General features: G+C 33.6%; 1 protein-coding gene across 1 annotated transcript in view; it reads right to left on the bottom strand.

Moving 5' to 3' along the window:
- Positions 1-6242: 6242 nt before the first annotated feature.
- The window catches only part of LOC143247264 (synaptotagmin-10-like), a 59943-nt gene continuing 42922 nt past the window's right edge, over positions 6243-23263 (bottom strand). Inside the window, exons 6-8 of the mRNA XM_076495018.1 lie at positions 18286-18406; positions 12132-12303; positions 6243-8262 (exon numbers count right to left, since the gene is read on the bottom strand). Coding sequence (XP_076351133.1) covers positions 8070-8262; positions 12132-12303; positions 18286-18406 — 486 coding nt within the window. The 3' untranslated portion in view covers positions 6243-8069. The remainder of the gene's footprint in view (positions 8263-12131; positions 12304-18285; positions 18407-23263) is intronic.

Genomic DNA, 23263 nt, shown 5'->3' with positions numbered 1-23263 from the left:
GACCAGCTATTACAAGCAGCAACATATTTTGTCATATCTAGAAATACTGAGGTGTTATGTATTTAGCATCTATCAACAACACTACTCTTTGGGATTAATGTAAACGTCTAACCGGTGTATTCTCAGCAAAAACCAGGCTGAGATGTCCTAATTAGTAAAATGGGAATTACAAGGAATCATACACAGAACAGTCAGTTACTAGAGGAAACTCATACATTGGTCCTACATTGAATAGGCTTCTGTGTGACCTGTAGCTTCCGTAGCAGTGTATTTTTCAATGAGAAGCTTACTACTGCACCAAAGACCACTTCTTTAAGGGACATACCTACCATCCTCCTAGCCTGGGGGAAGTGGCAAACCCTTATTATTGAACATGGTCCCCAGCCGTTCTTTACCTAATATATCAATATTTAGTTCTTAAGGATTATGAAATTTTCTCTAAATTATGGATCCCACTTATATTAAAGTAATATTTTTTGGATAAATGAGGTAGTCATACTTTGAATCAAAAAGGTATCTGCAATCAAATGAGACACATACCATTAGTTTAATGGTAGCTCGAAGCAGCATCAGTCTGCCACGAAGCTATGTAAAGAGAGTCTGAGGTAATTCTAATTTTCTTGATAACTTAAAAGGCAATAAAGCCCATTTATTTTGTATTTCATAACATCTGACCTTTTCAACCTCACTTTTTACCACTTTCTCATCCAAGTAAAAATTCCTAGAAATGTCACTGCTATCTTCACCAATCCACACTTTCTGTGCCACTTGCTAGCAAAAAATAGCTACTTCTGATTGATGTGATCCCGATTATCAACACTTTAAGTCTTTTTCGATTGGTCACAGGTGGCAAGAGCTGGGGTGATATATTGTAGCTAGAAAATGCCCAGGATTACGGTATAGAACTCTCCATTCATTTTCAGACTCGCCAGACTATACACCTCTTTGTCTATGCTTAAACCCAAGTGTTAAATCCTGATGAACAGATATGAGTGTGAAAAGAAGTCATTAACCTTCACAGCATTGGCAAAATTCTGATTACAACAAGATTTTTTCTAGACCTGACAACTCTTTCTGACAGCCAGAAACTTCCAAGTTCTTCAACTTATAGAAAATGCCATTTCTTCAAGTGTGGAGTTTCAACTCAATAACAAAAGAGCTCAGAAGAACACAGGTAGATATATTAACAAGAAGAAAAAGATGTCAACTTTATGAAGTAATGTTTGTGGTCATTTTGTGGTATTCTTGGGTCCATAGATTTAACTTTGTGTATAATAGGTTACAAGAAAAACGAAATATCTAATCTCTCTCACCTCATCTGATTTTGAAGTCATAAAAAAGAGTGGACACAATTACAGTAAAATAATTTTTATTTCATACAAGTGTATCAGTGTGCTGCTTTTACTGAAGACCTGTTTAATGTATCACAGATCCATCTGTTACCAGTCAAGTCAGTCATGTTCCGGACTGAGAAAACGTGGCATTAAATACAAAAACAATGATACATTCTTCTGAGGTTGTGTGCACTATCTTCATGATTGATTACCACTCACTGCAAAATAATGGATGCTGCACTCTTAAGATATTACCTAACATACCATATGAAAGGCTTACTGTGTATTCCTATATCGTACGCTCTAAGTTATAAGAGTATTTCCCAAAAAAAGTGCATGAGACTCCTAGTTGAATGACCCAGTTCAGTTGTTAACAAAAACAGACAATTATATATTAAAGAAGCTGTTACTAGAGAGTATTTATATACTAGATGTGCATGAAATATTCCCGATTCACAAGTTTCTCTTCAAACAATTTTAAAATCATTAGTGGCATTTTGTTATTGAAAAACAATCTTTTTTTCTCATTTACATAAACATTCGTTTTGATATTATACTATTGGATATATATCGGTGTATATTGAACAAAGTACTAAATTGTGAAGTTGTTTTTCCGTTTCTTAAAGACAAGTCAAATAATTTTTGATACAATTTGTGTTATGGTATTTGGTTGTAGGTTTACTTATTTTAAGAATGTAAGTTTTAGAGAAATTTGGAACGTAATATTATAAAGTTGAAACCAAACAAAAATTTATCTTAGTGCTTTTATTATTACATATATTCAGTTTATTACATTATAATCTTCTTTATCCAACATAATCGTCTAACAATGTTAAAATAATTAAAGTTTACACTGATGTCTTATCTTACATACAAACGACTATCTATTGGCTTCCTGGTAACTTAACCCAAAAATGTTGATGATTGCTAGTGCTAATACTCTTTATAACACAACTTACAACAGAGATGAGACTATTTTTAATAGCATAAGTAGCATATCGGCAACAATATATTTATAATCCATTTAATCGCACAATACCAAACTGAGAATTATATGTTTACGTTTTTTTATACATTGAAATATAGTACACTCAAAAGATAATTTAGAATTTAATGGATGAAAATAATGTATTACTGATAACATCTGTAAATATAACACAGTTCATGTTAATAGCGTGCATCATGTAATACAACAGTAACGCTACTAAAGGGAAACATTTTTCAATATGTATTACCCACATAAGTACGTTCATACAATCACATTTGTCAACACTAAAAACACATATCTAGTCATCATTTCACACATTCAAAAGAATTTATTTCATTTTGATTTTAGCACATACCAGAAAAACCCATTTAATCGTTTCAAAGTATGCTTTCACACTGAACACTTGGTCATTGGATGAGATAGAACAACATATTTCAAGAACTTTAAAACGCATTTTGTGTGGTTTTATAAATTGTTTCGCTGTATTCTTTATCAGTGCTTTACGTTACCAGTCTCTGAGCTTATATTTGCATTTCACGTGCTTTGTTAATATACCTTAAAATTTTGTATCACACAGAAGCGAATGTAAATTTTCTTTAAATAACAAACACGAGTGACTGTAAGTACAACACATAATTGCAGATACCTTCTGTGACAATAACAGAATTAGTTTACTTTGTGTCAGAGTAACAGATTAATATATTTCTGTATACATCATGATGATCTCATATTTGTATGTGTCACGTGCACGAGAATTATGTTTTGAATACACAGCACACAATTTTTTCATCCTGTACTTATAAACCACACAAAAATTATTTGTTCAATGTATCACGCACACCATGAACGGGTGAGTTTTCTTTGTTACCACATCGATAGAGAGTATTTGGTACACGTCATGCAACACGTAGCAAGCAATTGTTTTTCATTTTCTGCACATATTTCATTCAAATGTTTTGTTTTCGGCATGTATCACATTCACATCACTGGTTTGTATGAATATATGTCGCACAAATGTTGTTATCTTTATTATCACACACACAAACACAAATGCTTATCCTGTATGTATTACATGCACAAATTGCTTGTTTACCGTATGTATCACAAAAATAATTTGTTTTCTGTATATATTACACAAATGACGTAACGCCTGGAAGTGGATTTGTCACACACACACAAACGTTCTTCTATATATATATATATATATCACACATAAGAGACTAAGTTGTGTTCAAATAAATATTATAGTGTTAACTAACCCCTACTCCAGTTCTGATATGTTGTAGAATAATTAACATAGACGAAAGATTACCTTTCCCCAACTTAAACCATTTCACATTGTAAAAGTTGTTGTCAACCAGTTTGTTACTAATATTATTAGCATCTCAACCATTATTTTGTCTGTCATACCCTAGTCGCCCTGAAAGATTATTGGTACTGACATAAATCTCTTTGATACTGAATATAGCAGATATAACGTGGCTGGTTATTGTATTATTTGTTTCAGTTTCACTAAGAAGTTCTTAATAATTACTACACACACCGTGTGTGGTTATTACAGGGTTTCAAAATGCAATTGCGATCGCTATGCTTACTTTGACTATGCCCTTAGCTACAGTTGAATTAACACCTGCCACATGAGCAGGTTAACAGATTTTAGTACTAAGCTTAGAATGATCAACGAGAGGTCATCCCGCAAACGGATGATTTTGGGTTATTTTTGACAGGTTTAGATGAATGAAGTTCGGTACAATTTATAAAATGAAAGAAGCTAAACGTTATTGGGAATGTGGAATTTATATTGATAATACTATAGCAGTACCACACTGGGCATCATAACATCCATTTAGCATTTACTATTCACTGCAGAAATGGAAATTGTAATTTGAGAGTTGCTAAAAAATCATCTTACAATGTTTTTTTACATCCACTTTAAATTTAACACTGCATCTTTCATGTACCGTTAGTTTCACACAATATTGAAACAAATGATTTCTTATACATGAGTCCAAATCCCCTTTTGGGATATTTTCAAATAATTTCCTCCCTCATCCGACCTCGACCCACGGTTTAGTTTAATCGTTACACTCAAACCATCACATTCACAAACAATCCACAGCATTTCAAGCATGTTTCACTGCAACATCGTTTTACTTGACATTTACAAACTGCCCATGTTGATTTTAATGGTTTGGTTTCAGGTCATGGGTCCAGCGATCTAGGCCTCTAAAATATTACCAAACGTCTTGCTTTCGTCTAATCCAAACAACACAAAACTTATTTTTAGAATACACATCAAAATGCCCGGCAGGCTCATGTGGTAGACGTTAAAAACAAAATGAACATTTATATATTATATGAAGAGATATCTAACTCTGAATTTCTCTCGAATATTTGTTTTTTACTCAAACTATTTGGAACAGAAAAAGAAAGTAACAACCAAGATAAATATACTTCAAAAGAACACGTTAAATGATCTTTCAGCCCAAACATTTCAATTTAAAGAATCAGTTTTTAGTTGTAACCATGAATACAACACTTCATGTAATGTCCGCTTCACTTGCTTAAAAGTGTATTGATAAAGGTTTATTATTTTAAAAATATGTCATATATTATCTGATAAAAATAAGAACCATAATTATTTTAATTTTCCAACTGTTAAATTATGTGTTAATGTCTTTAACCTTCACATGGTCAAAAGTTTCATCTGCTAACTTTGACAATTTAAGCCAATTCTAGACAAAGCTTCTTCAAATTACATTTCACTAAATTCATGAGTGTAATATAAAGTTAAAAACCGATAAGTATCCAGTAACTTTTATATAGTAGGCAAGATATTTGTGAATAAAGTCAACGTAAAAAGCTCTACTGATAGAAAAAAATACATATAGGCATCTCATCAAGAATAGCGATTAAATGATAAAATCCTGTCAGAGATGATACTGTTGATATACTATAAAATATGAATTTTACCAGGACAGTTATGTTCTATATGTGCGGTAGCAATTCAAATACAAGTATTTTAATAGCAGATTTTTAAGTGACGTCAACCACTTATTATTAGATTTATGTGGTGCATACTAGTGTATACAAGACATACAAACTAATAATAAACAGTCTTACTACACCGAATTTATTATTTTTCTTTAATTGAAAAATCAGCGTTTTACTTTACAGCTTCATCAGAAGCGTTCCAAACACAAACCGTAACTGGCAGTACAATGTTTCAACTGTTTTAAATAATAAATTCGCTGTAAGTCGAAACTTTGAGTGTTCTATTAAAGAAAAATAGCAAATATGGTGTTATGAGGCAGTCTATTACTAGTATTGACAAACACTTATTCAAAGTTCACGTATGTATATATACATACATGCTTTGTTCATTGAAAAATAACATGTCCTACTAAAACTGTTTGCAAAGTTTTGAACACATACAATTATTTCAGAATATTATAGCTTTAAGCCAAAAAACATTTTGGAACATATAATAAAATATAATTTTACAGTTCCTATTATGCTAGTTACTGTTAGTTTAAGAACAACGAATAAACACACTATATTAGTTTACAATGTTTATTACTGTTTCAGTTTAGCGCATTAATGATTTATTGATACCTACACACACATACGTAGAACCAAGAATACTGATGGGTAATAAAAACTGTATACAAACTGAATAAATAATTTAATAAATTACTAAAAACGAAGGTATAAAAGAGTAAAAAAAACAACTAACAAAACCAGAATATATAAGAATGTATACCATAAAGAAATATCTTTCTTGGACCATCAGACATTTACAGTATAAAAATAAAATTACCATATTACACAAAAATAGCTATGTTAAAATAATAATAAATTTACAGAAAAGACGTTCATTTAATATGAAATTTTCAAACCTAAGCTATTTAGAACTGGCAAACAAGTATTTATACGTTAGACATTCGTAAGAGAAATGGGAGCAAAAATACAACATGGTTAAGCGTTGACAAAGACATTTCCATTAGATAAACAAGTACATTGGTTGGAAATAATCACGCTGTATTAAAGCGCGTAATGTCGTTATACATCAATAAACAGACATTATGATTAGTTGGACAATATGTATGTTGGATTTGTAATACTCATACTGGATCAAACCACTTAACATAGTTTTTCACTGGGAAACAGACTTTATGATTAGTTGGACAATATGTATGTTGGATTGTTAATACTCATACTGGATCAAACCACTTAACATAGTTATACACTGGGAAACAGACTTTATGATTAGGTAGACAACATGAATGTTGGATTTGTAATACTCATACTGGATCAAACCACTTAACACAGTTATACACTAGTAAACAAACTTTATGATTAGTTGGACAATATGTATGTTGGATTGTTAATACTCATACTGGATCAAACCACTTAACATAGTTATACACTGGGAAACAGACTTTATGATTAGTTGGACAATATGTATGTTGGATTGTTAATACTCATACTGGATCAAACCACTTAACATAGTTATACACTGGGAAACAGACTTTATGATTAGGTAGACAACATGAATGTTGGATTTGTAATACTCATACTGGATCAAACCACTTAACACAGTTATACACTAGTAAACAAACTTTATGATTAGTTGGACAATATGTATGTTGGATTGTTAATACTCATACTGGATCAAACCACTTAACATAGTTATACACTGGGAAACAGACTTTATGATTAGTTGGACAATATGTATGTTGGATTGTTAATACTCATACTGGATCAAACCACTTAACATAGTTATACACTGGGAAACAGACTTTATGATTAGTTGGACAATATGTATGTTGGATTTGTAATACTCATACTGGATCAAACCACTTAACACAGTTATACACTGGTAAACAAACTTTATGATTAGTTGGACAATATGTATGTTGGATTGTTAATACTCATACTGGATCAAACCACTTAACATAGTTATACACTGGTAAACAAACTTTATGATTAGTTGGACAATATGTATGTTGGATTGTTAATACTCATACTGGATCAAACCACTTAACATAGTTATACACTGGTAAACAAACTTTATGATTAGTTGGACAATATGTATGTTGGATTGTTAATACTCATACTGGATCAAACCACTTAACATAGTTATACACTGGGAAACAGACTTTATGATTAGTTGGACAATATGTATGTTGGATTGTTAATACTCATACTGGATCAAACCACTTAACATAGTTATACACTGGGAAACAGACTTTATGATTAGTTGGACAATATGTATGTTGGATTGTTAATACTCATACTGGATCAAACCACTTAACATAGTTATACACTGGTAAACAAACTTTATGATTAGTTGGACAATATGTATGTTGGATTGTTAATACTCATACTGGATCAAACCACTTAACATAGTTATACACTGGGAAACAGACTTTATGATTAGTTGGACAATATGTATGTTGGATTGTTAATACTCATACTGGATCAAACCACTTAACATAGTTATACACTGGGAAACAGACTTTATGATTAGTTGGACAATATGTATGTTGGATTGTTAATACTCATGCGGTGACAGGTGTGTGCAGCATAGAAATAGCGTGTAATGAGTAGCAATCGTGCAAGAAAAAAGACAACCGTTTTGTTTGATACAGTCTGAAGGGTGTATCTACCTTACGTATGGTTGAATCATACTGGTGGTTATTTAAATATAGCTGTATCAATCCGGATTTCCATTTTGTACATTATCACCTAATACTGATACATTTTATAGGAGACTGCTCCGAAAAGTCCAAAAAACTTGGGGCGCTGTCCACCAGGGGATACCACTGTGCTACAGGATGACGAGGCGTGTCCAGCATTTTCAACCAATGATCTCTTCCCAAACCAATACATTGATTTCCAATGGCACAACAGCCAAGCATTTCATTTGCTCCAACTCTGTAGCAAACAAACAAATTTGGTAATAAAACTAATTTTATTGTGTATAAAAAATTATAAACGAAACATTTTTGTAGGAAAACTTAGCGACAACCAGTCAAAGGAACAGTAAATCAAGTATCGATTGCAAAGTTTTTAACAGGGTCACAAAGTATTGAGAGGGTTTTACATAAAAAGTAGTACTTGCTGATATTTAAGTTAGATTCATTATTTAGCGTATGTCACCAATTGTTCTACAAGCACAAATTAAATGTGTTAGAGTGTGTATGTTTAACAATTCATTGTAGTATTCAAGGACATTGATATCCCTAGTAAAAACAGATTCAGAGTTTTAAAGCAAATAATAAATTAAACTCAAATAGTAAAGGAATTGGGTGGGCAATGGATGACTTTTTGGCGCACAAAACAGTTCGCCTATTACAAGCAACACTAACTGGCAATTCCTTCAGTAGGTTATCCTTAAGACAACAGTGTTTGGACCAACATCAGAAATAATTACTTTCGTAGCGAACGACTTTATCTACAGCAGGTTTGGAGACATGCCTTTCACACACGTCTAGCTTCTCGCCATTCGCCAGAAATGAATTTCATACTGACTGCAATTCTAACACAGAGAATTCAAGATCGAGTATGGTTTTGGGTACTCCAATGTCTACTAAAAATGATCCTTGCGTTTTTATCAGCAGGTAACATGTGACACCTCCATGATTTCTACGAATAGCCACCAAGGCGAACTGACTGCTTCACTCAACCAACAAGAATCAACTCCAGCTTTACTAGTTTAAACCAACGTGTACAGCTGCAGCCATTGTTAATCATCGACCTTTTCGCATTTGCTACTGTGTTGGCTTTAGTTTGTTTTGAATTTCGCGCAAAGCTACACAAGGCCTATCTGCTTTAGCCGTCCCTAATTTAGCGGTGTAAGACTAGAGGAAATGAAACTAGTCATCACCACCCACCGTCAACTCTTGGGATACTCTTTTACCGACGAACAGTGGGACTGACCGTCACATTATAACGCTCCACGGCTGAAAGGGCGAGGATGTTTGGTATGACAGGGATTCGAACCCGCGACCCTCAGATTATGAGTCGAGTGCCTTAACCGCTTGGCCATGCGGGGTACCTGTGTTTGCTTTAAAGGTGCATGCATCAAATGGTCTTGTCTTCTTCATTTGCTTTGAACTTAGCTTGGTTCTTCATAAGGTAAAATGTGTGGCACAACTCATTGACAACTGTATCCCAGTTATTAAGTCATCCACCCAAACGTTATACGATATCAAGCAATGGAATGTCTAAATACAGCATCACGTTTACACTATCTGTTCCTGAGTTTAACCATTTGAAACAAAAACTCGCTTGGAACATTTGATGCAACATTACAGGCCTTCATTTGCTAATATCTTGAATATTGGTAAGTTTCCTTTTTTTACCTCTCCATCGTGTGGCCCACACAGGTTACAACTACCAGCTTTTCTGCTGAAATGTAGCTAAGATATTCTCGTAAATTCAATTTCTTGAAGTTCTGAGACGAGTAGCCCCCAGTGGCACAGTGGTATGTCTGCGGACTTACACACTAAAAACTGGGTTTCGATACCCGTGGTGGGCAGAGAACAGATAGCCCATTGTGTAGCTTTGCGCTTAATTCTAAACAGACAAAACAAAAAAACTGAGACGAGTAAATCATCATGAATGTGGCATCCGCAGGCTAGGTCTTCAATGTAAGGACGCAAGGTTTGGTAACGAGCACCATCTTTATTATCATGACGATGATACATAAAATTACAAACTATTGTCACAGCCCATAGTGCTCTAAGCTGCTGGATCATAACAAAATGTCATCTGCTTATTTGATCACGTTGTCGTGAACTTCGTTTACTGAATAATCTTATAACTCTTTTCATCTCTTGGTGACATCACTTAGTGATTTGTGATGTTGAAGCTTTTCCAGGAATGCTTTTGAATCCTACATCAACCACCCTTGTACGTCTCAGGATATTTAAACCACTTTCTATCACCAAGAAATATTCTCTGCTGTCATATACTATTGCATACAGGGTTAAATTATTTGAGGTTGCATTGAGAGAATCCGAGATTTCCCAGTGAGGTGCCCTTAAAGGAATGCTGACATTACTTTCAACGTGACTGGAGAAAGCTCTAGGTCCAGAAGACTTCTCTTCTAAGACTTTGCCATATTCTTGGACAGAGTCCTTTCTAATGCTATAGATATCTCTTCTCCAGCATAAGTTGTAGAGGTCTTGTAAAGTCAGTTTCCATGATAGCACAATTTACAATTGTTTCTATGTCAGGGAGTCAACAGAAAAAGAAACACGTTCAAAATGATATCCACAATGAGAAATTCTTTGTTAACAGTACCAAAATGTTTCTTTTTTAAACTTAGTTTGTGGTATCCAAGTACACTGACATCCCGGAAGAAAATCTGAAAGGTCTTGCAAAATTCAGGTTGAAAACTGCGAAATATGATCAAACTGAACTTACTCATTAAAACAAAAAAGAAAATACAAATATAATTTCAAACATCCATTTTTATTTAATACAAGTACAATCTTCTACTATTCAAAACTGATCGGCTTTTTTTCACTTACTTCTATATGCATCAGATTTAATGTTCTTTAATTAGTAATGTATAATTAGTCTATTCACACTTCAATTTCTTACCGATGTTTTATCGATACATTTTCTAAATTAACATTAGTTGTTAATAAGATTCCTAGTCTGTGTCGTCTGGCTGCTAAAGTTGGTAAGAGGAAAGTCTAAAACAATCAAGGCAGTCTAAGACCCGAAGCAAGAGACAGAACTAAGAGAAAGCTTGTTTTATGTACTTAGGCAAAATAAATAAATATATGACACAATAGATCTGGGTATTTGTGGTTCTCGACCTGTTAACACTTTTTTCAAAAACTGAGCTTCATACTTCGAAGCCATTGATTTTTCATAAGAGTGCTTGACAAATCTCACTATTCAATTAGCGTAATCAATAACTTGTCGGAACATAGCGTTGATTTACTGCTTTCTCTCTAGTTTGTAACTTAAAAATGAGGGATTGGAATCGAAAATGACCCTCAAGTGTCCTTATGCGAATTCTATCAAACAAACAAAAATTACTTATAAAATATTGGCGATGTTAGATGCCATATTCATAACGATGTTGCTACCATTATTGTACGAATAGCGTTATTTGTAGAATCAGACGTTAGTTAAGGTTAAAATAATTCTAGCTAGATAAATAACTTTTTGATACTCAAACTGGATCCAATTCAAGCAGTCACTAAAAAGTTTAAATGATATTAATGTAAACACATGAAATGTTCAAAACGTGGAGGACTCAACTTTGTTAATAATATTGGTAAATACTGTTGTATCTTCAACGTTGTTAATAATATTGGTAAATACAGTTATATCTTCAACGTTGTTAATAATATTGGTAAATACAGTTGTATCTTAAACGTTGTTAATAATATTGGTAAATACTGTTGTATCTTCAATGCATGAAGAAAGCGAAGTTTAAAATCATGTATTTTTAATTGGTGGTTAACACAAGTGAATAAATTTTTGGTACCCACGTATTTCTAAGATGGCCGAGGTTAATGAGTTCGTGTAGTTTGGTTAACAGATAAAATTTTAATGTTATATATAGAAACAACGTGATTTCATTAAAATATTTAGATGACCTAATCCAATAGGGTAATATCGTGATAAAAATTTACAGCAATAGTTACCAGTCATAGTCGATAACTCTGACCAGTAGGTTAACATCTCCGATAATATTTTACAGCCATAGTTACTTGTCATAGCCGATGACCTCGATTACTAGGTTAACATATTCGATAATATTTTACAGCCATAGTTACCTGTCATAGTCGATAACCTTGATTACTAGGTTAACATCTTCGATATTATCCGCTGGAACATCAAACACTAGTGCTTCATTATAAACTGGGTTTAGAGTTGACTTTTTGACAGTGGTCTTTTTTTTCTTTATTCGCTTTCCCTGACATATGAGAGACACTTTAACGTAGGGATCTAAAAGAATAAAATTTTGGAATTTCAAGGAAACTGTTTGCTTTACTTGCAGGATTTAGGCAGATATTTCAGCGTGTAATGTTATTACACAATTATTTTGTATATAAAACTATGTTGTATATAAAACTATGTTGTATATAAATATTAGCCTATACGTGTTAAATTGACAGTGGTTTGGTTTGACAGCATATATAAGACTTCTCGTTTCACAAATAAGGTACATAATTTGCCCATATTGGACAATTCAATCAAGAAAGCATTGAATTTTCAAGCTATGTCCACTCTAATCAGCACAGTTATATCTATGATGGAGGACGTTATTACAGCTAACTTTGTTATGTATATTACATATGGGTAACTGGCAAGGATTCTTATTTATCTACACTCAGTTGTACTTTTCTCTCCGAAAAAAAGAAGTTAAAAAGTTAGTATCAAATTATTATATATACAATTCAAGCCATAAATGTATCTTTCCCAAATTTTATATACACAGCTGACTGGGAAAAACTGTTACACTATTGTCGTTTCAGTCGTGCTGACGAGAACAGACACAACTAGAAACTGATCAAACTGATCTAATACGAGAAAAAATGTAACGTATTTGTAAGATGTATTGACCTATGAGGTTATATTGGTAACCCAAACCACTCACCGGTTTAACCTGTTAAGGTAGTTGATATTTGTATTGAAATTTGCAAAGTTGAAGAAAGATATGCATAAGTAAACGTTTGTTCTTATTTACAGTTGTGTATCCTAGGGAACTGAATATGAACTAAAACAAATGACGTAAAGAGAAAACATTCCACCATTTCTATGTATTTACTGAATGGAATGAAGACTGCGTGAAACTTTAAATCAAATTCAACGAGAGAAGGTGTGTAGAAAGTGTTTCATTGGGATATCTTATAGATCACAAATAGAACTATCCAATGACTCAGCGGTAAATATGAAAACTTCTAACACTAAAAACATGGTTTCAATAACCATGATAGATACAGCGCAGGAGTACAATTATATAACTTTATACGTAACGACAAACACACTTAAAATGGAGATACGTAAAAAACAGGTATTTTTAATGAAATAAGAGAGTCCCACAATAAATTAATTGCAATCAAATAGACTTTTAATTTTACTTGTTTGTTTGTTTTTGAATTTCGCACAAAGCAACATAAGGGCTATCTGCGCTAGCCGTCTCTAATTTAGCAGTGTAAGAAAAAATTATTTTCACGACAATTTCAGTCGCAGTTTCCATGTCATTTAGGTTCACGCTTTGATCAGCAGAAGGACTTCTAAAACACCGTATTATTTATTCACATTCAAACTTCCTTAACAGAACACAAATGGATTATTTTTAAGGATAATTAGGTGTAGCATGGCCAGATGGTTAAGACACTCGACTCATAATGCGAGGGTCGCGGATTCGAATGCCCGTCACACCAAACATGCTTTCCCTTGCAGCCGTGAGGGCGTTATAAGGTGACGATCGATCCCACTATTCGTTGGTAAAAGAATAGCCCATAAGTTGGCGGTGGGTGGTGATGACTAGCTGCCTTCCCCATAGTCTTATACTGTTAAATTAGGGACGTTTGGCGCAGATAGCCCTCGTGTAACTTTCCGCGAAATTCAAAACTAGCAAAGATAATTAAATTGACCTTTAATTAAAGTGTTTAATTAATATTTAGTTGTTGTGCCAACAAACAGATTTTTTTGTGTGGATGTGACATTGAGTAATTTGTAGCCAGTGCGCTTAGAGAGCTACGATATTATTAATATACACATATAATAATCAAGTTTGTTATCCCACTGTAATTAAGTCTTTTATTTGCGTCACAAATTTTTTTTCGAATTTTTACATAATTAATATATCTTCGAATTTGAATGTTGATATTGATACATTCACCTTTCAGCGTTAGAACATAAGAATTATCTCAATGTAATCACAAAATCAAACTGAGCTATGTGTTAAGTTTACAGCAAGAAATCGAGCCCCGAAAGTTTAGCGTTGCAAGTGCGTAAATTTACTGGTGTCTCATCAAGGGACCGCATGTTATAAAAAAGTTTCAGGTCTCATACCAGATCTTGTGGCTACTTCCTCATTGTGGATTTGACGAACATGATTGTGCACTATTGTCCCTACCACAATATTTATTGTCAATACAGGTTTGTTTGTTTTTGAATTTCGCGCAAAGCTTCATGAGGGCTATCTGCGCTAGCCGTATCTAATTTAGCAGTGCCAGACTAGAGGGAAGGCAGTTAGCCATCACTGCCCACCATCAACTCTTGAGCTACTCTTTTACTAACGAATAGTGGGATTGACCGTCACAATTCTAACGCCCCACGACTGAAAGGCCGAGCATATTTGGTGTAAGGGAGATTCGAACCCGTTATTGTAACAAGTGGCCAATCTTAGGCCAATGTACTTTCAACTGAAAAGATCTGGAAGAATAATAACATTAGCATGAACATATTTCACTTATTTCTGAATGCAATCAGTGAAACTGAATGCAATGTGGAGACGTAAGAAGATAATGTCATGGCTGACACTGAATCAAATAAACACTACATTTTAAAAAATGTCACTCTAGTGGAAACTGACTTTAAAAACACTTTATTAAAAAGCCATCAGCAACACAGAATATGATCTAAAAATGTTAGCTTTAAATGTCAACCACAAATTTCTCAATACACAACGCAACAAAAGGATTTCTTAAATGTTTTTCTCTACTTTATCACACTGGTTCCCACGAAATTCATGACGTCAGCATACCTCGCTTGATTATATTTTAACACAGACGAAAATACTATAAAAACATTGTTTTAGTAGTTGTACACTTGCTTTAACACGAGACAGAGGTATCACTACACTTTCAGCAAATAGTAGAAAGCGAATTTCAATCAAAGCATGCCTTTCCGAATATAAATTTCTCAGGAATCTTTAAACAGCAAGTAAAACAAATATAACAAAATAAACAGGGTTACTCGCACTTTATAGAAAATATTTGCGTATGCTAATATAATAGTGTAACGTCTCAGGTGAGAATCTTGGTGCTACCAGTGAGGCCCGACATGGCCAGGAGTTTAAGGCACTCGACTCGTAATACGAAGGTAGCGGGTTCGAATCCCCGTCACGCCAAATATACTTGCCATTTCAGCCATGGGGATGTTATAATGTGACGGTCAGTCCCACTAGTCGTTGGTAAAAGAGTAGCCCAACAGGTGGTGGTGAGTGGTGATGACTAGCTACCTTCTCTCTAGTCTTACATTGCTAAATTAGGGACGGCTAGCGCAGATACCCTCGTGTAGCTTTGCGCAAAATTAAAAACAAACCAAACCATGCTACCAGTGAAAATGCTTAGCACCTATATATATTCGGTTATCGTCATATTTTCGACATCCGACAATGCACTTTCGCCGCGGATACTTACAGTTGGACTATTATTTGCAACCCTTTCTGAAAAATCGTTTTCGTATAGTGAACTTATTAAACATTGTAGTAACAAAGTGCACAACGTTTCGAAGAAGTTACCTTTTAAAGTTTCCTATGGTAACAGATGAACTTGTACAGCTGAGAGTTAAGGGCAACAAAAATCATAGAAACCCTCACCCACAAAATGAAAAACAATGTAATGATTTGTTGTTGTTTTGAATTAAGCACAAAGCTACACAATGGGCTATCTGCCCACCACGGGTATCGAAGCCCGATTTTTGGCGTTGTATGTAAGCAGACATACCGCTGAGCCACTAGGGGACACAATATAATGAAAAAAAACCTCTAACCCACCTTCCCTTTAAAATTTATTGCGATAAAGCTGACATGACTTTGCAGTAGAGTAACTTTGGTTTCAATACTGGAGGGAAGGGGGGAGGGCAGTTTCAGTAGCTGGGATACTCATGAGGGTATTTTATCAAAATAGTTCTTGAAAAAGTGTGAGGGAACATGTCCCTCGTAGCTCCCGTGAAAATTACGCATATGTCTTTACGTCCCGTTAACAATACAATAAACATGAGCAAAAGACCGTAATTTTCAAACCACGCCTTGAAATCACGCAATTTTATGCTTTTGTTCTAGTTAAACATTGCTTTTGTAAGCGACTTGAACGTAAAATGAAGGACATTGGAAAGTTTCCCAAGATGAGTGTTGTCTAATCTGACTACGTCTTTGTTACGACGAAACTTTCCGTAATATGTGTAGTTATAGCCACTAGAGCTAACATAATCTAATGCAGTGGTAGAACTCGAACGTTATTTTTGTAACATACGACCAACCATCCGTATAAAATTACAAGATGATAAAACACGTGCTTCTGCACTACAACAAAATCGTTTTTTTTTTTACAAAATAACCAAATGTGTGTGCTCGTATAAAATTCCCCGTTAAACAAAACTTGTGCTAATTTTCAACTCAGTCTTGAATAGATTACTCGCAGCAAATTTTTTTGTTTACACATGTTCAAGTGTTTTTCATAGCAAAGCCAAATCGGGTTGTCTGCTGTGTCGGATCCAGGACAATGTCTCACCTCCAAGATTAGTGACTCTCGTTTGAAAACAAAGTAACTTTTGATGTTGTATGCCTCTTCATAAATACAGATTTTTGCAAAATTTGGCGTTACTTTGATAAAGTAAAACATGTATACTTTGTGAAAGATTATACGACTTGAACGTGGCAATCAAGTGAAGGCAACCACCAAATTTTTCCAATTTTTTATAGATATTCAAGTTTCTTTTAAACGATGTTTCAATTGTGGGCAATTGCTCTAAGTTTTCATTAATGAATTTAATCATCATATTTTTTGTTTTGTGTTCAGACAACTTTTTTTCCGTGTAAGCATGTGTTTTATATTTTCTAATCTTTTTTTGAAAAATATTAGTCTTTTGTATTCGACTGAAAAGCCCTCCAGTGGCTTAGCGGCATGTCTGCGGATTTATAGTGCTAAAAATCGGGTTTCGATACCCGTGGTGGGCAGAGCACATGTGTAGCTTTGTGCAAACAGCAACATCGATTGAAAAATCTGTTTGACAATTGATTTATTAAAACAGAACCATTTCTTTCTAATGAGACGTTAATTTTATGCAACAAAGTGGCGACTTTTTGCAACAACATCTTGAAAAGTACAAGTTACAATTACCAAATTACCTACCTAAGTAGATTATCACTTTGAAATATACAAACTTTCAAGACATCTTCAAAAAAGTAATAAAAAAAAAATAAAAAGATAGGCCATATAAAAAATATTTGAGTAAGACATTGTCTCTATACCGCTGTGTTCACCGAAGAGAATCAAACCACTATTTTAGCAGTGTTAGTCTTACCACTAACCCACGACCTGGCATGGGCAGGTGGTTGAAATACTCGACTCGTAATCTGAGGTTCGCGGGTTCGAATACCCGTCACACCAAACATGCTCGCCTCTTCAGCCGTGGAGGCGTTATAATGTGACGGTCAATCCCACTATTCGTTGGTAAAAGAGTAGCCCAAGAGTTGGCGGTGGGTGGTGATGACTAGCTGCCTTCCCTCTAGTCGTACACTGCTAAATTAGGGACGGCTAGCGCAGATAGTCCTCGTGTAGCTTTACGCGAAATTCAAAAACAAAACAAACAAACCACTACTCACCGGGAGACGTTATATTTAATATAAGAGACCGTTTTTCTAAATGTTTTTTCCAGCGAAAACATTAAATAAATATAAATTTGTGTGAACAAAACACTAACACGTAATTGGACGAAATATTGTTAAAATAATGAGACAAAATATGAAAAGTGAATGATACGAAATCAAATTAAATGATGAACGAACTTATATATGGATTATATAACCTTATTATCAAGATAATGACTAACAATGGATGCAAAAGTAATAATATGTTCAAACATTTAATTCAAAGAGGATAATTTTAATAAAAATATTTAAATTCAAAACGTTGTCTGATTTACAAGAAATAGTTGAAGTTCAAAGATACAAATATATATTTTTTTTTTTACCAGACGATCCAGTGATGTCCATGGCTTTTAGACTTCTTGCTTTAATAACTGTGACAGCAAGCCTACCGGCAGTTGGAAGGTAACACAATGATAACATCAGCTCTCCAAGATTTTCTTTGTCCTTATTAGAAACCGTCAATTACATTAATTATATAAAGTAGTTGAAACTACAAACAAAATATATAATCATCTCTCACAGTTGATGTAAAGAAAGTACCAATACATAATAATGTATATGACAGTTGAAATTGAGAAAAATAAAATAATCTGATTTTGTTAGGATACTTTGTTTTTTTCCAGAAAACACGAACAAAAATAATTTCTTCTTAACTGTTAAAACAAGAGCAATGTTATCATTAGATCTTTCAGAATATTTTTCCAAGTTAGGATAAATCAGCCCTACAAAATTATATATGCCTTTATTAGCAAAGATAAATAATTAAGTAACTATATCAGTTGCAACTACGTGAATTTTAACGTTAGCATATGCTTGGCTGTTTTTGTTCTCGTGAAAAAGAGTACAATAATCAGTTATACAAGGTAATTCAGAAGTCTTTCGACAGGCAAATAATTCAGCAACAGAAATGTATAGCAAAATAACTGTTAGTGATATGGACCTACTCTGCAACGTTAACACTGACATCATTCAAGATCTTCTTCTGAATCATGTCCTTCGTACATATTATTAATCTGCATCATACACGATTTTGTAAATTTTGGATAGAATGTATCATATATCACTAAATACATCATTGCAAGTGCCATAACATGCTGCATACTAATAAATGTTTTAAATACATGACCTTAAAATTATACTGGATGACCTCAATGAAACTGTCACAAGGTATGCTCATATTACTGCGTTCCATACAAGCAACAATTATTTTCCTACGCTTCTCCATTTTTTGGCTAACTCTTCTGCCAATGGATTTGTGAATTATCCGATATCAATCACTTGTAACTACAATGTACAAGTATAGTAACTGCAGTTCTACTAAATGTTTTTGTCTTTGTCCCTTCGATTAAGTTCCCCTCTGGCCTATCATTAAAATTCCAGGCTTACGACACAAAAAATTGAATTTCGATACTTGTGGTGGGTATACATCCCGTTATGCTTCATCATATTTAAAAATTAGCAAGACCAAGCGAAACCAAATCATTATGTTAAATCTGTACATCAGTTATATCTATAATATAAATAAATTAATTTATTCAGTCGAGTAGAGAGTTAAATGAGACAGTATTGTAATAACTAGCTGTCGAAAAAGCACTTTCTGTTTCGTTTAAAATGTTTAACGTGGTAAATACTGCTGATACTTATTACTGATCTCAGTAAAGACTACAAGAGAGGAAACAAGTCAATAATATAATATTGACAGATTAGAATTTTATCAATCGAATATATCCAATATAATAAAGTAAGATATCTGCTTAACTGTTTATCGAGGATTTTAATGTAATTTTACAAGGTAATAACGTTTCGTTCTTAAGGAATTACATGATTCTAAAACTCTGTCAAGTAAAAAAAGTGAATTAATGGTCTTATGGAATTAAAAAAGTGTATTGTGGGTATGCAAGTATGGTTTTTTAACATGTTACGTATTATTATTTCAAATAACCAGAAATATAAATTTGAATTTAAAAGTTAATTAGCAATTAATATGTATCAAATTTATGGTATTTGTCAACAAGATTGAAACACAGAATTTTCCTTTATAATACAAATATATTTTGATATACAAGCAACAACAGATACAACACAATTTTTGTTAATGGTTATTATTAATAGTTATTACACATAATGGTTTATATAAAAGAGTTTTACAAACATATAAACTATACTGAGTCTTATATCGGTCTAGAATTTAATATGTTATCGAAAGTCCAAGTCTACGTTGAACAAATTAATTCAGAGTTGGTATCGTTACCCTCGCCTAAGCTACCATTTTGTTGTTGTTTTTTTTTTGGCTGGCTTTACGCCGAATACAAGCTGACTCCTTCTAGCAAAGATATTTAATATACTCGTATAAATAATAATGCTCAAAGTAATCCACTAAAATTGAATGGTTTGTAATGTTCGAAATTTATAACGTTCGTAGTCAAATTCTGTAGTTTTGCGATTAATAGACGTTGATCACAATATAGCTTCCCGGACCTATAGTACACGGACTGTAGCTGACCAATAATAATACACTTCCGTCACTAGGCTAGCCGCATTTTTTATAGGAATCATGCGAATGTGTAGAAATTTCGACAATATTCTCGCGCACTTTCGTCAGGCAAGTATTGTTGATTTTTACGTTCTACCCTTTTTGAGAATAGGCTGGTATGGCAATACACATCCAAAAATATACATAATATGCAAAAGAGAAAACAGCAATGAAACCAGCGTAGACACTAAAATAAATGTTCAAAGGTACGCCCGTTACACAGGGTAGAAAGAACTACTGGATTATACCAAGACACCCAAACGTGTCGTTCGGCCAAAACAATCTGCTGTAAGACACATTTTGTGTTATTAACAGTAGTAATAATTTAGCGATATTCCACCTTCTGTATCTCGGACTGAGGTATTCCAAACTACTGCACATTTTCAGTGAATGTGTTCTACTGAACTCTCACTTCATATATCAAATTTCAAGGCAGTCTGTTAAGAAATACCTGAGATATAACATATCGAATTTTGATTGAGTTACTTCGTATTTTTTATTTATTTATTTTCGCACCAAAAGTATGGAAAATTAATTTGATAAAAAACCTGTTTAACTTTTATAGATTTTTTTTTAAATTTGTACACAGCTAGATCTTTACAACCCGCAATTAGGAGTCTCATTTGGTGTAAATATAAGTCACGTGTGCAAAGTTTTTAAACAAAATCCGCTCAAAGTAGACGAAAATATTTGAACAGGACTACGCACAAAGTCACGTAAGCTATCAGTCTAACATTTTAAATACAGCTTCACGTAAGAGTAAAACTGGACCATTTTTAGTTTTTGTCGCTGGGATTAAAGATAGCTGATTTGGGGCAGCAAAACTACAGGATGAAAATATGTGCAGATACATAAACATTGTTAAACACTTTTGTTACCTTGAACATGACCTAAGAAGGTTGAAACGTTGTCCTGTACTTTATTTTAATTAAAGTGCTAATACCCATACCAGCCGTCTTGAGAATACTGTTTAAACAAAGCAAACTAGATCAGCAGTTTCTAACTCAAGTTTTCAAAAGAATCAAACGGGTGGACGGTTATTATACATTGCTTACTTTTAAGCACAAATTTGCTAAACTGTATTAAATTCCCCTAATTAATGAGCGTCTAGTGTCCCGTGATATTAGCTTAATCAATTAACATAAATAATGATGATTGATAAGACTGTTGTTGTTGTTATTTTGAATTAAGCACAAAGCTACACAATGAACTATCTGTGCTCTGCCCACGACGGGTATCGCAACCCGGTTTTTTGCGTTGTAAGATCGCAGACATACCGCTGAGCCAGTGGGGGGCTGATAAGACTGTATTGTTTGCATGGGTGGGAAATTATGATAAGAAACTGTTAATCTAAAGTTCCTAACATTAATATAAAGAAATCTATTAACACTAGCTATTAACACCAATCTATTATTATTAGAGGTAAAACTTCCGCTATGCATTTTAAAGAATGTGGTTGGTTATGTAAAGTTTAGGCTTTTAATAAATAATGGAGTTGCGATTCTAAAGCTAATGCGGGTTGCTATCGAGTGTTACTTTCTTACTTGCTGAGTGTGTGGGTGTGTATTGATAAAAGGTTATGCTATCTAATCAAAAATACCTTAGTTGTTAAGATAAGAAGTGCTACAAAATAATCATTAATGCTTTAAGTGTACCTACCAGCTTGGCCGCCAATTTTGATTTCATTCCTTTTAATCGTATCCTCAATCATTTTTGCCCACACTTTTTTTTTTTTCACACCAAAGGCGGTTTTGATTAGATTACAGTCCACTATGTTTTTATTGAAATTTATTTGCTAACCGGAGACTCATTTACTCGACTTTAAGACATACTTTCGAAGAAAAAATAAAATATGAGTTAATATCCTATCACAATCTGTTTTACTTCATGTAATTCGATGATCAAACCAATTAATTGCGGATTAAATAATGGGAAAATATAATTATTTCATCGTCACTTTAGTATAGATAGCAATCCTCTTAAGTAAAAAACAATAAAAATAATTCATTACTTGTTTGAAACATGTAATTAGTAAACTTTGGGATTATACTACCCCTTCTTCCTGCTTTTCAAAATAACAAACTCTTCTTTGTTTGTTGGTTTTTGAATTTCGCGCAAAGCTACAAAAGCGCTATTTTGTACAAATACGTTTCAATAACGTTTTGCTGCATGGAAAATACCATTTATAGGCTTCCATTATGAGCTACTTCTGAATATGTTTCATATAGATTAAAAAATGTTTTGATTTGGTTTGAATTTCGCGCAAAGCTAAACAACCAATATTTGCGCTAGCCGTCCCTAATTTAGCAGTGTAAGACTAGAGGGAAGACAGCTAGTCATCACCACCAACCACCAACTCTTGGGCTACTCTTTTAACAACGAACAGTGGGATTGATCGTAACATTATAGCGCCCCCATAACTGAAAGGGGAGCATATTTGGTGCGACTGGGATTCGAACCCGCGATCCTCGGGTTACGAGTCGAACGCCTTTACCTACCTGGTCATGCCGGGCCTTACAAACTCTTAAGGCAGTACTGTGGAGGGATATATATGTTTCATACCAGTACTGTAATATTTACAATCCATAGCAGCGAAACGCCAAGAAAATAGAATATAATAAACTGTTAAAATAAAGAAAACAAACTTTAAATATATTGAGAAATGAACATAATTATGAAATCTAATTAAAATTAATAACTGGAACTAATTATGTCTAATGAATAGCCTAGAATCCACACGTTACTTATTTAACAGAGAAATATACGAT

Source organism: Tachypleus tridentatus, chromosome 1 (assembly GCF_004210375.1).
Source record: "Tachypleus tridentatus isolate NWPU-2018 chromosome 1, ASM421037v1, whole genome shotgun sequence".
NCBI classification, from domain to species: domain Eukaryota; kingdom Metazoa; phylum Arthropoda; class Merostomata; order Xiphosura; family Limulidae; genus Tachypleus; species Tachypleus tridentatus.
Note: the sequence above shows the minus strand (reverse complement) of the source record. Positions and strands in the feature narration are given on the sequence as shown.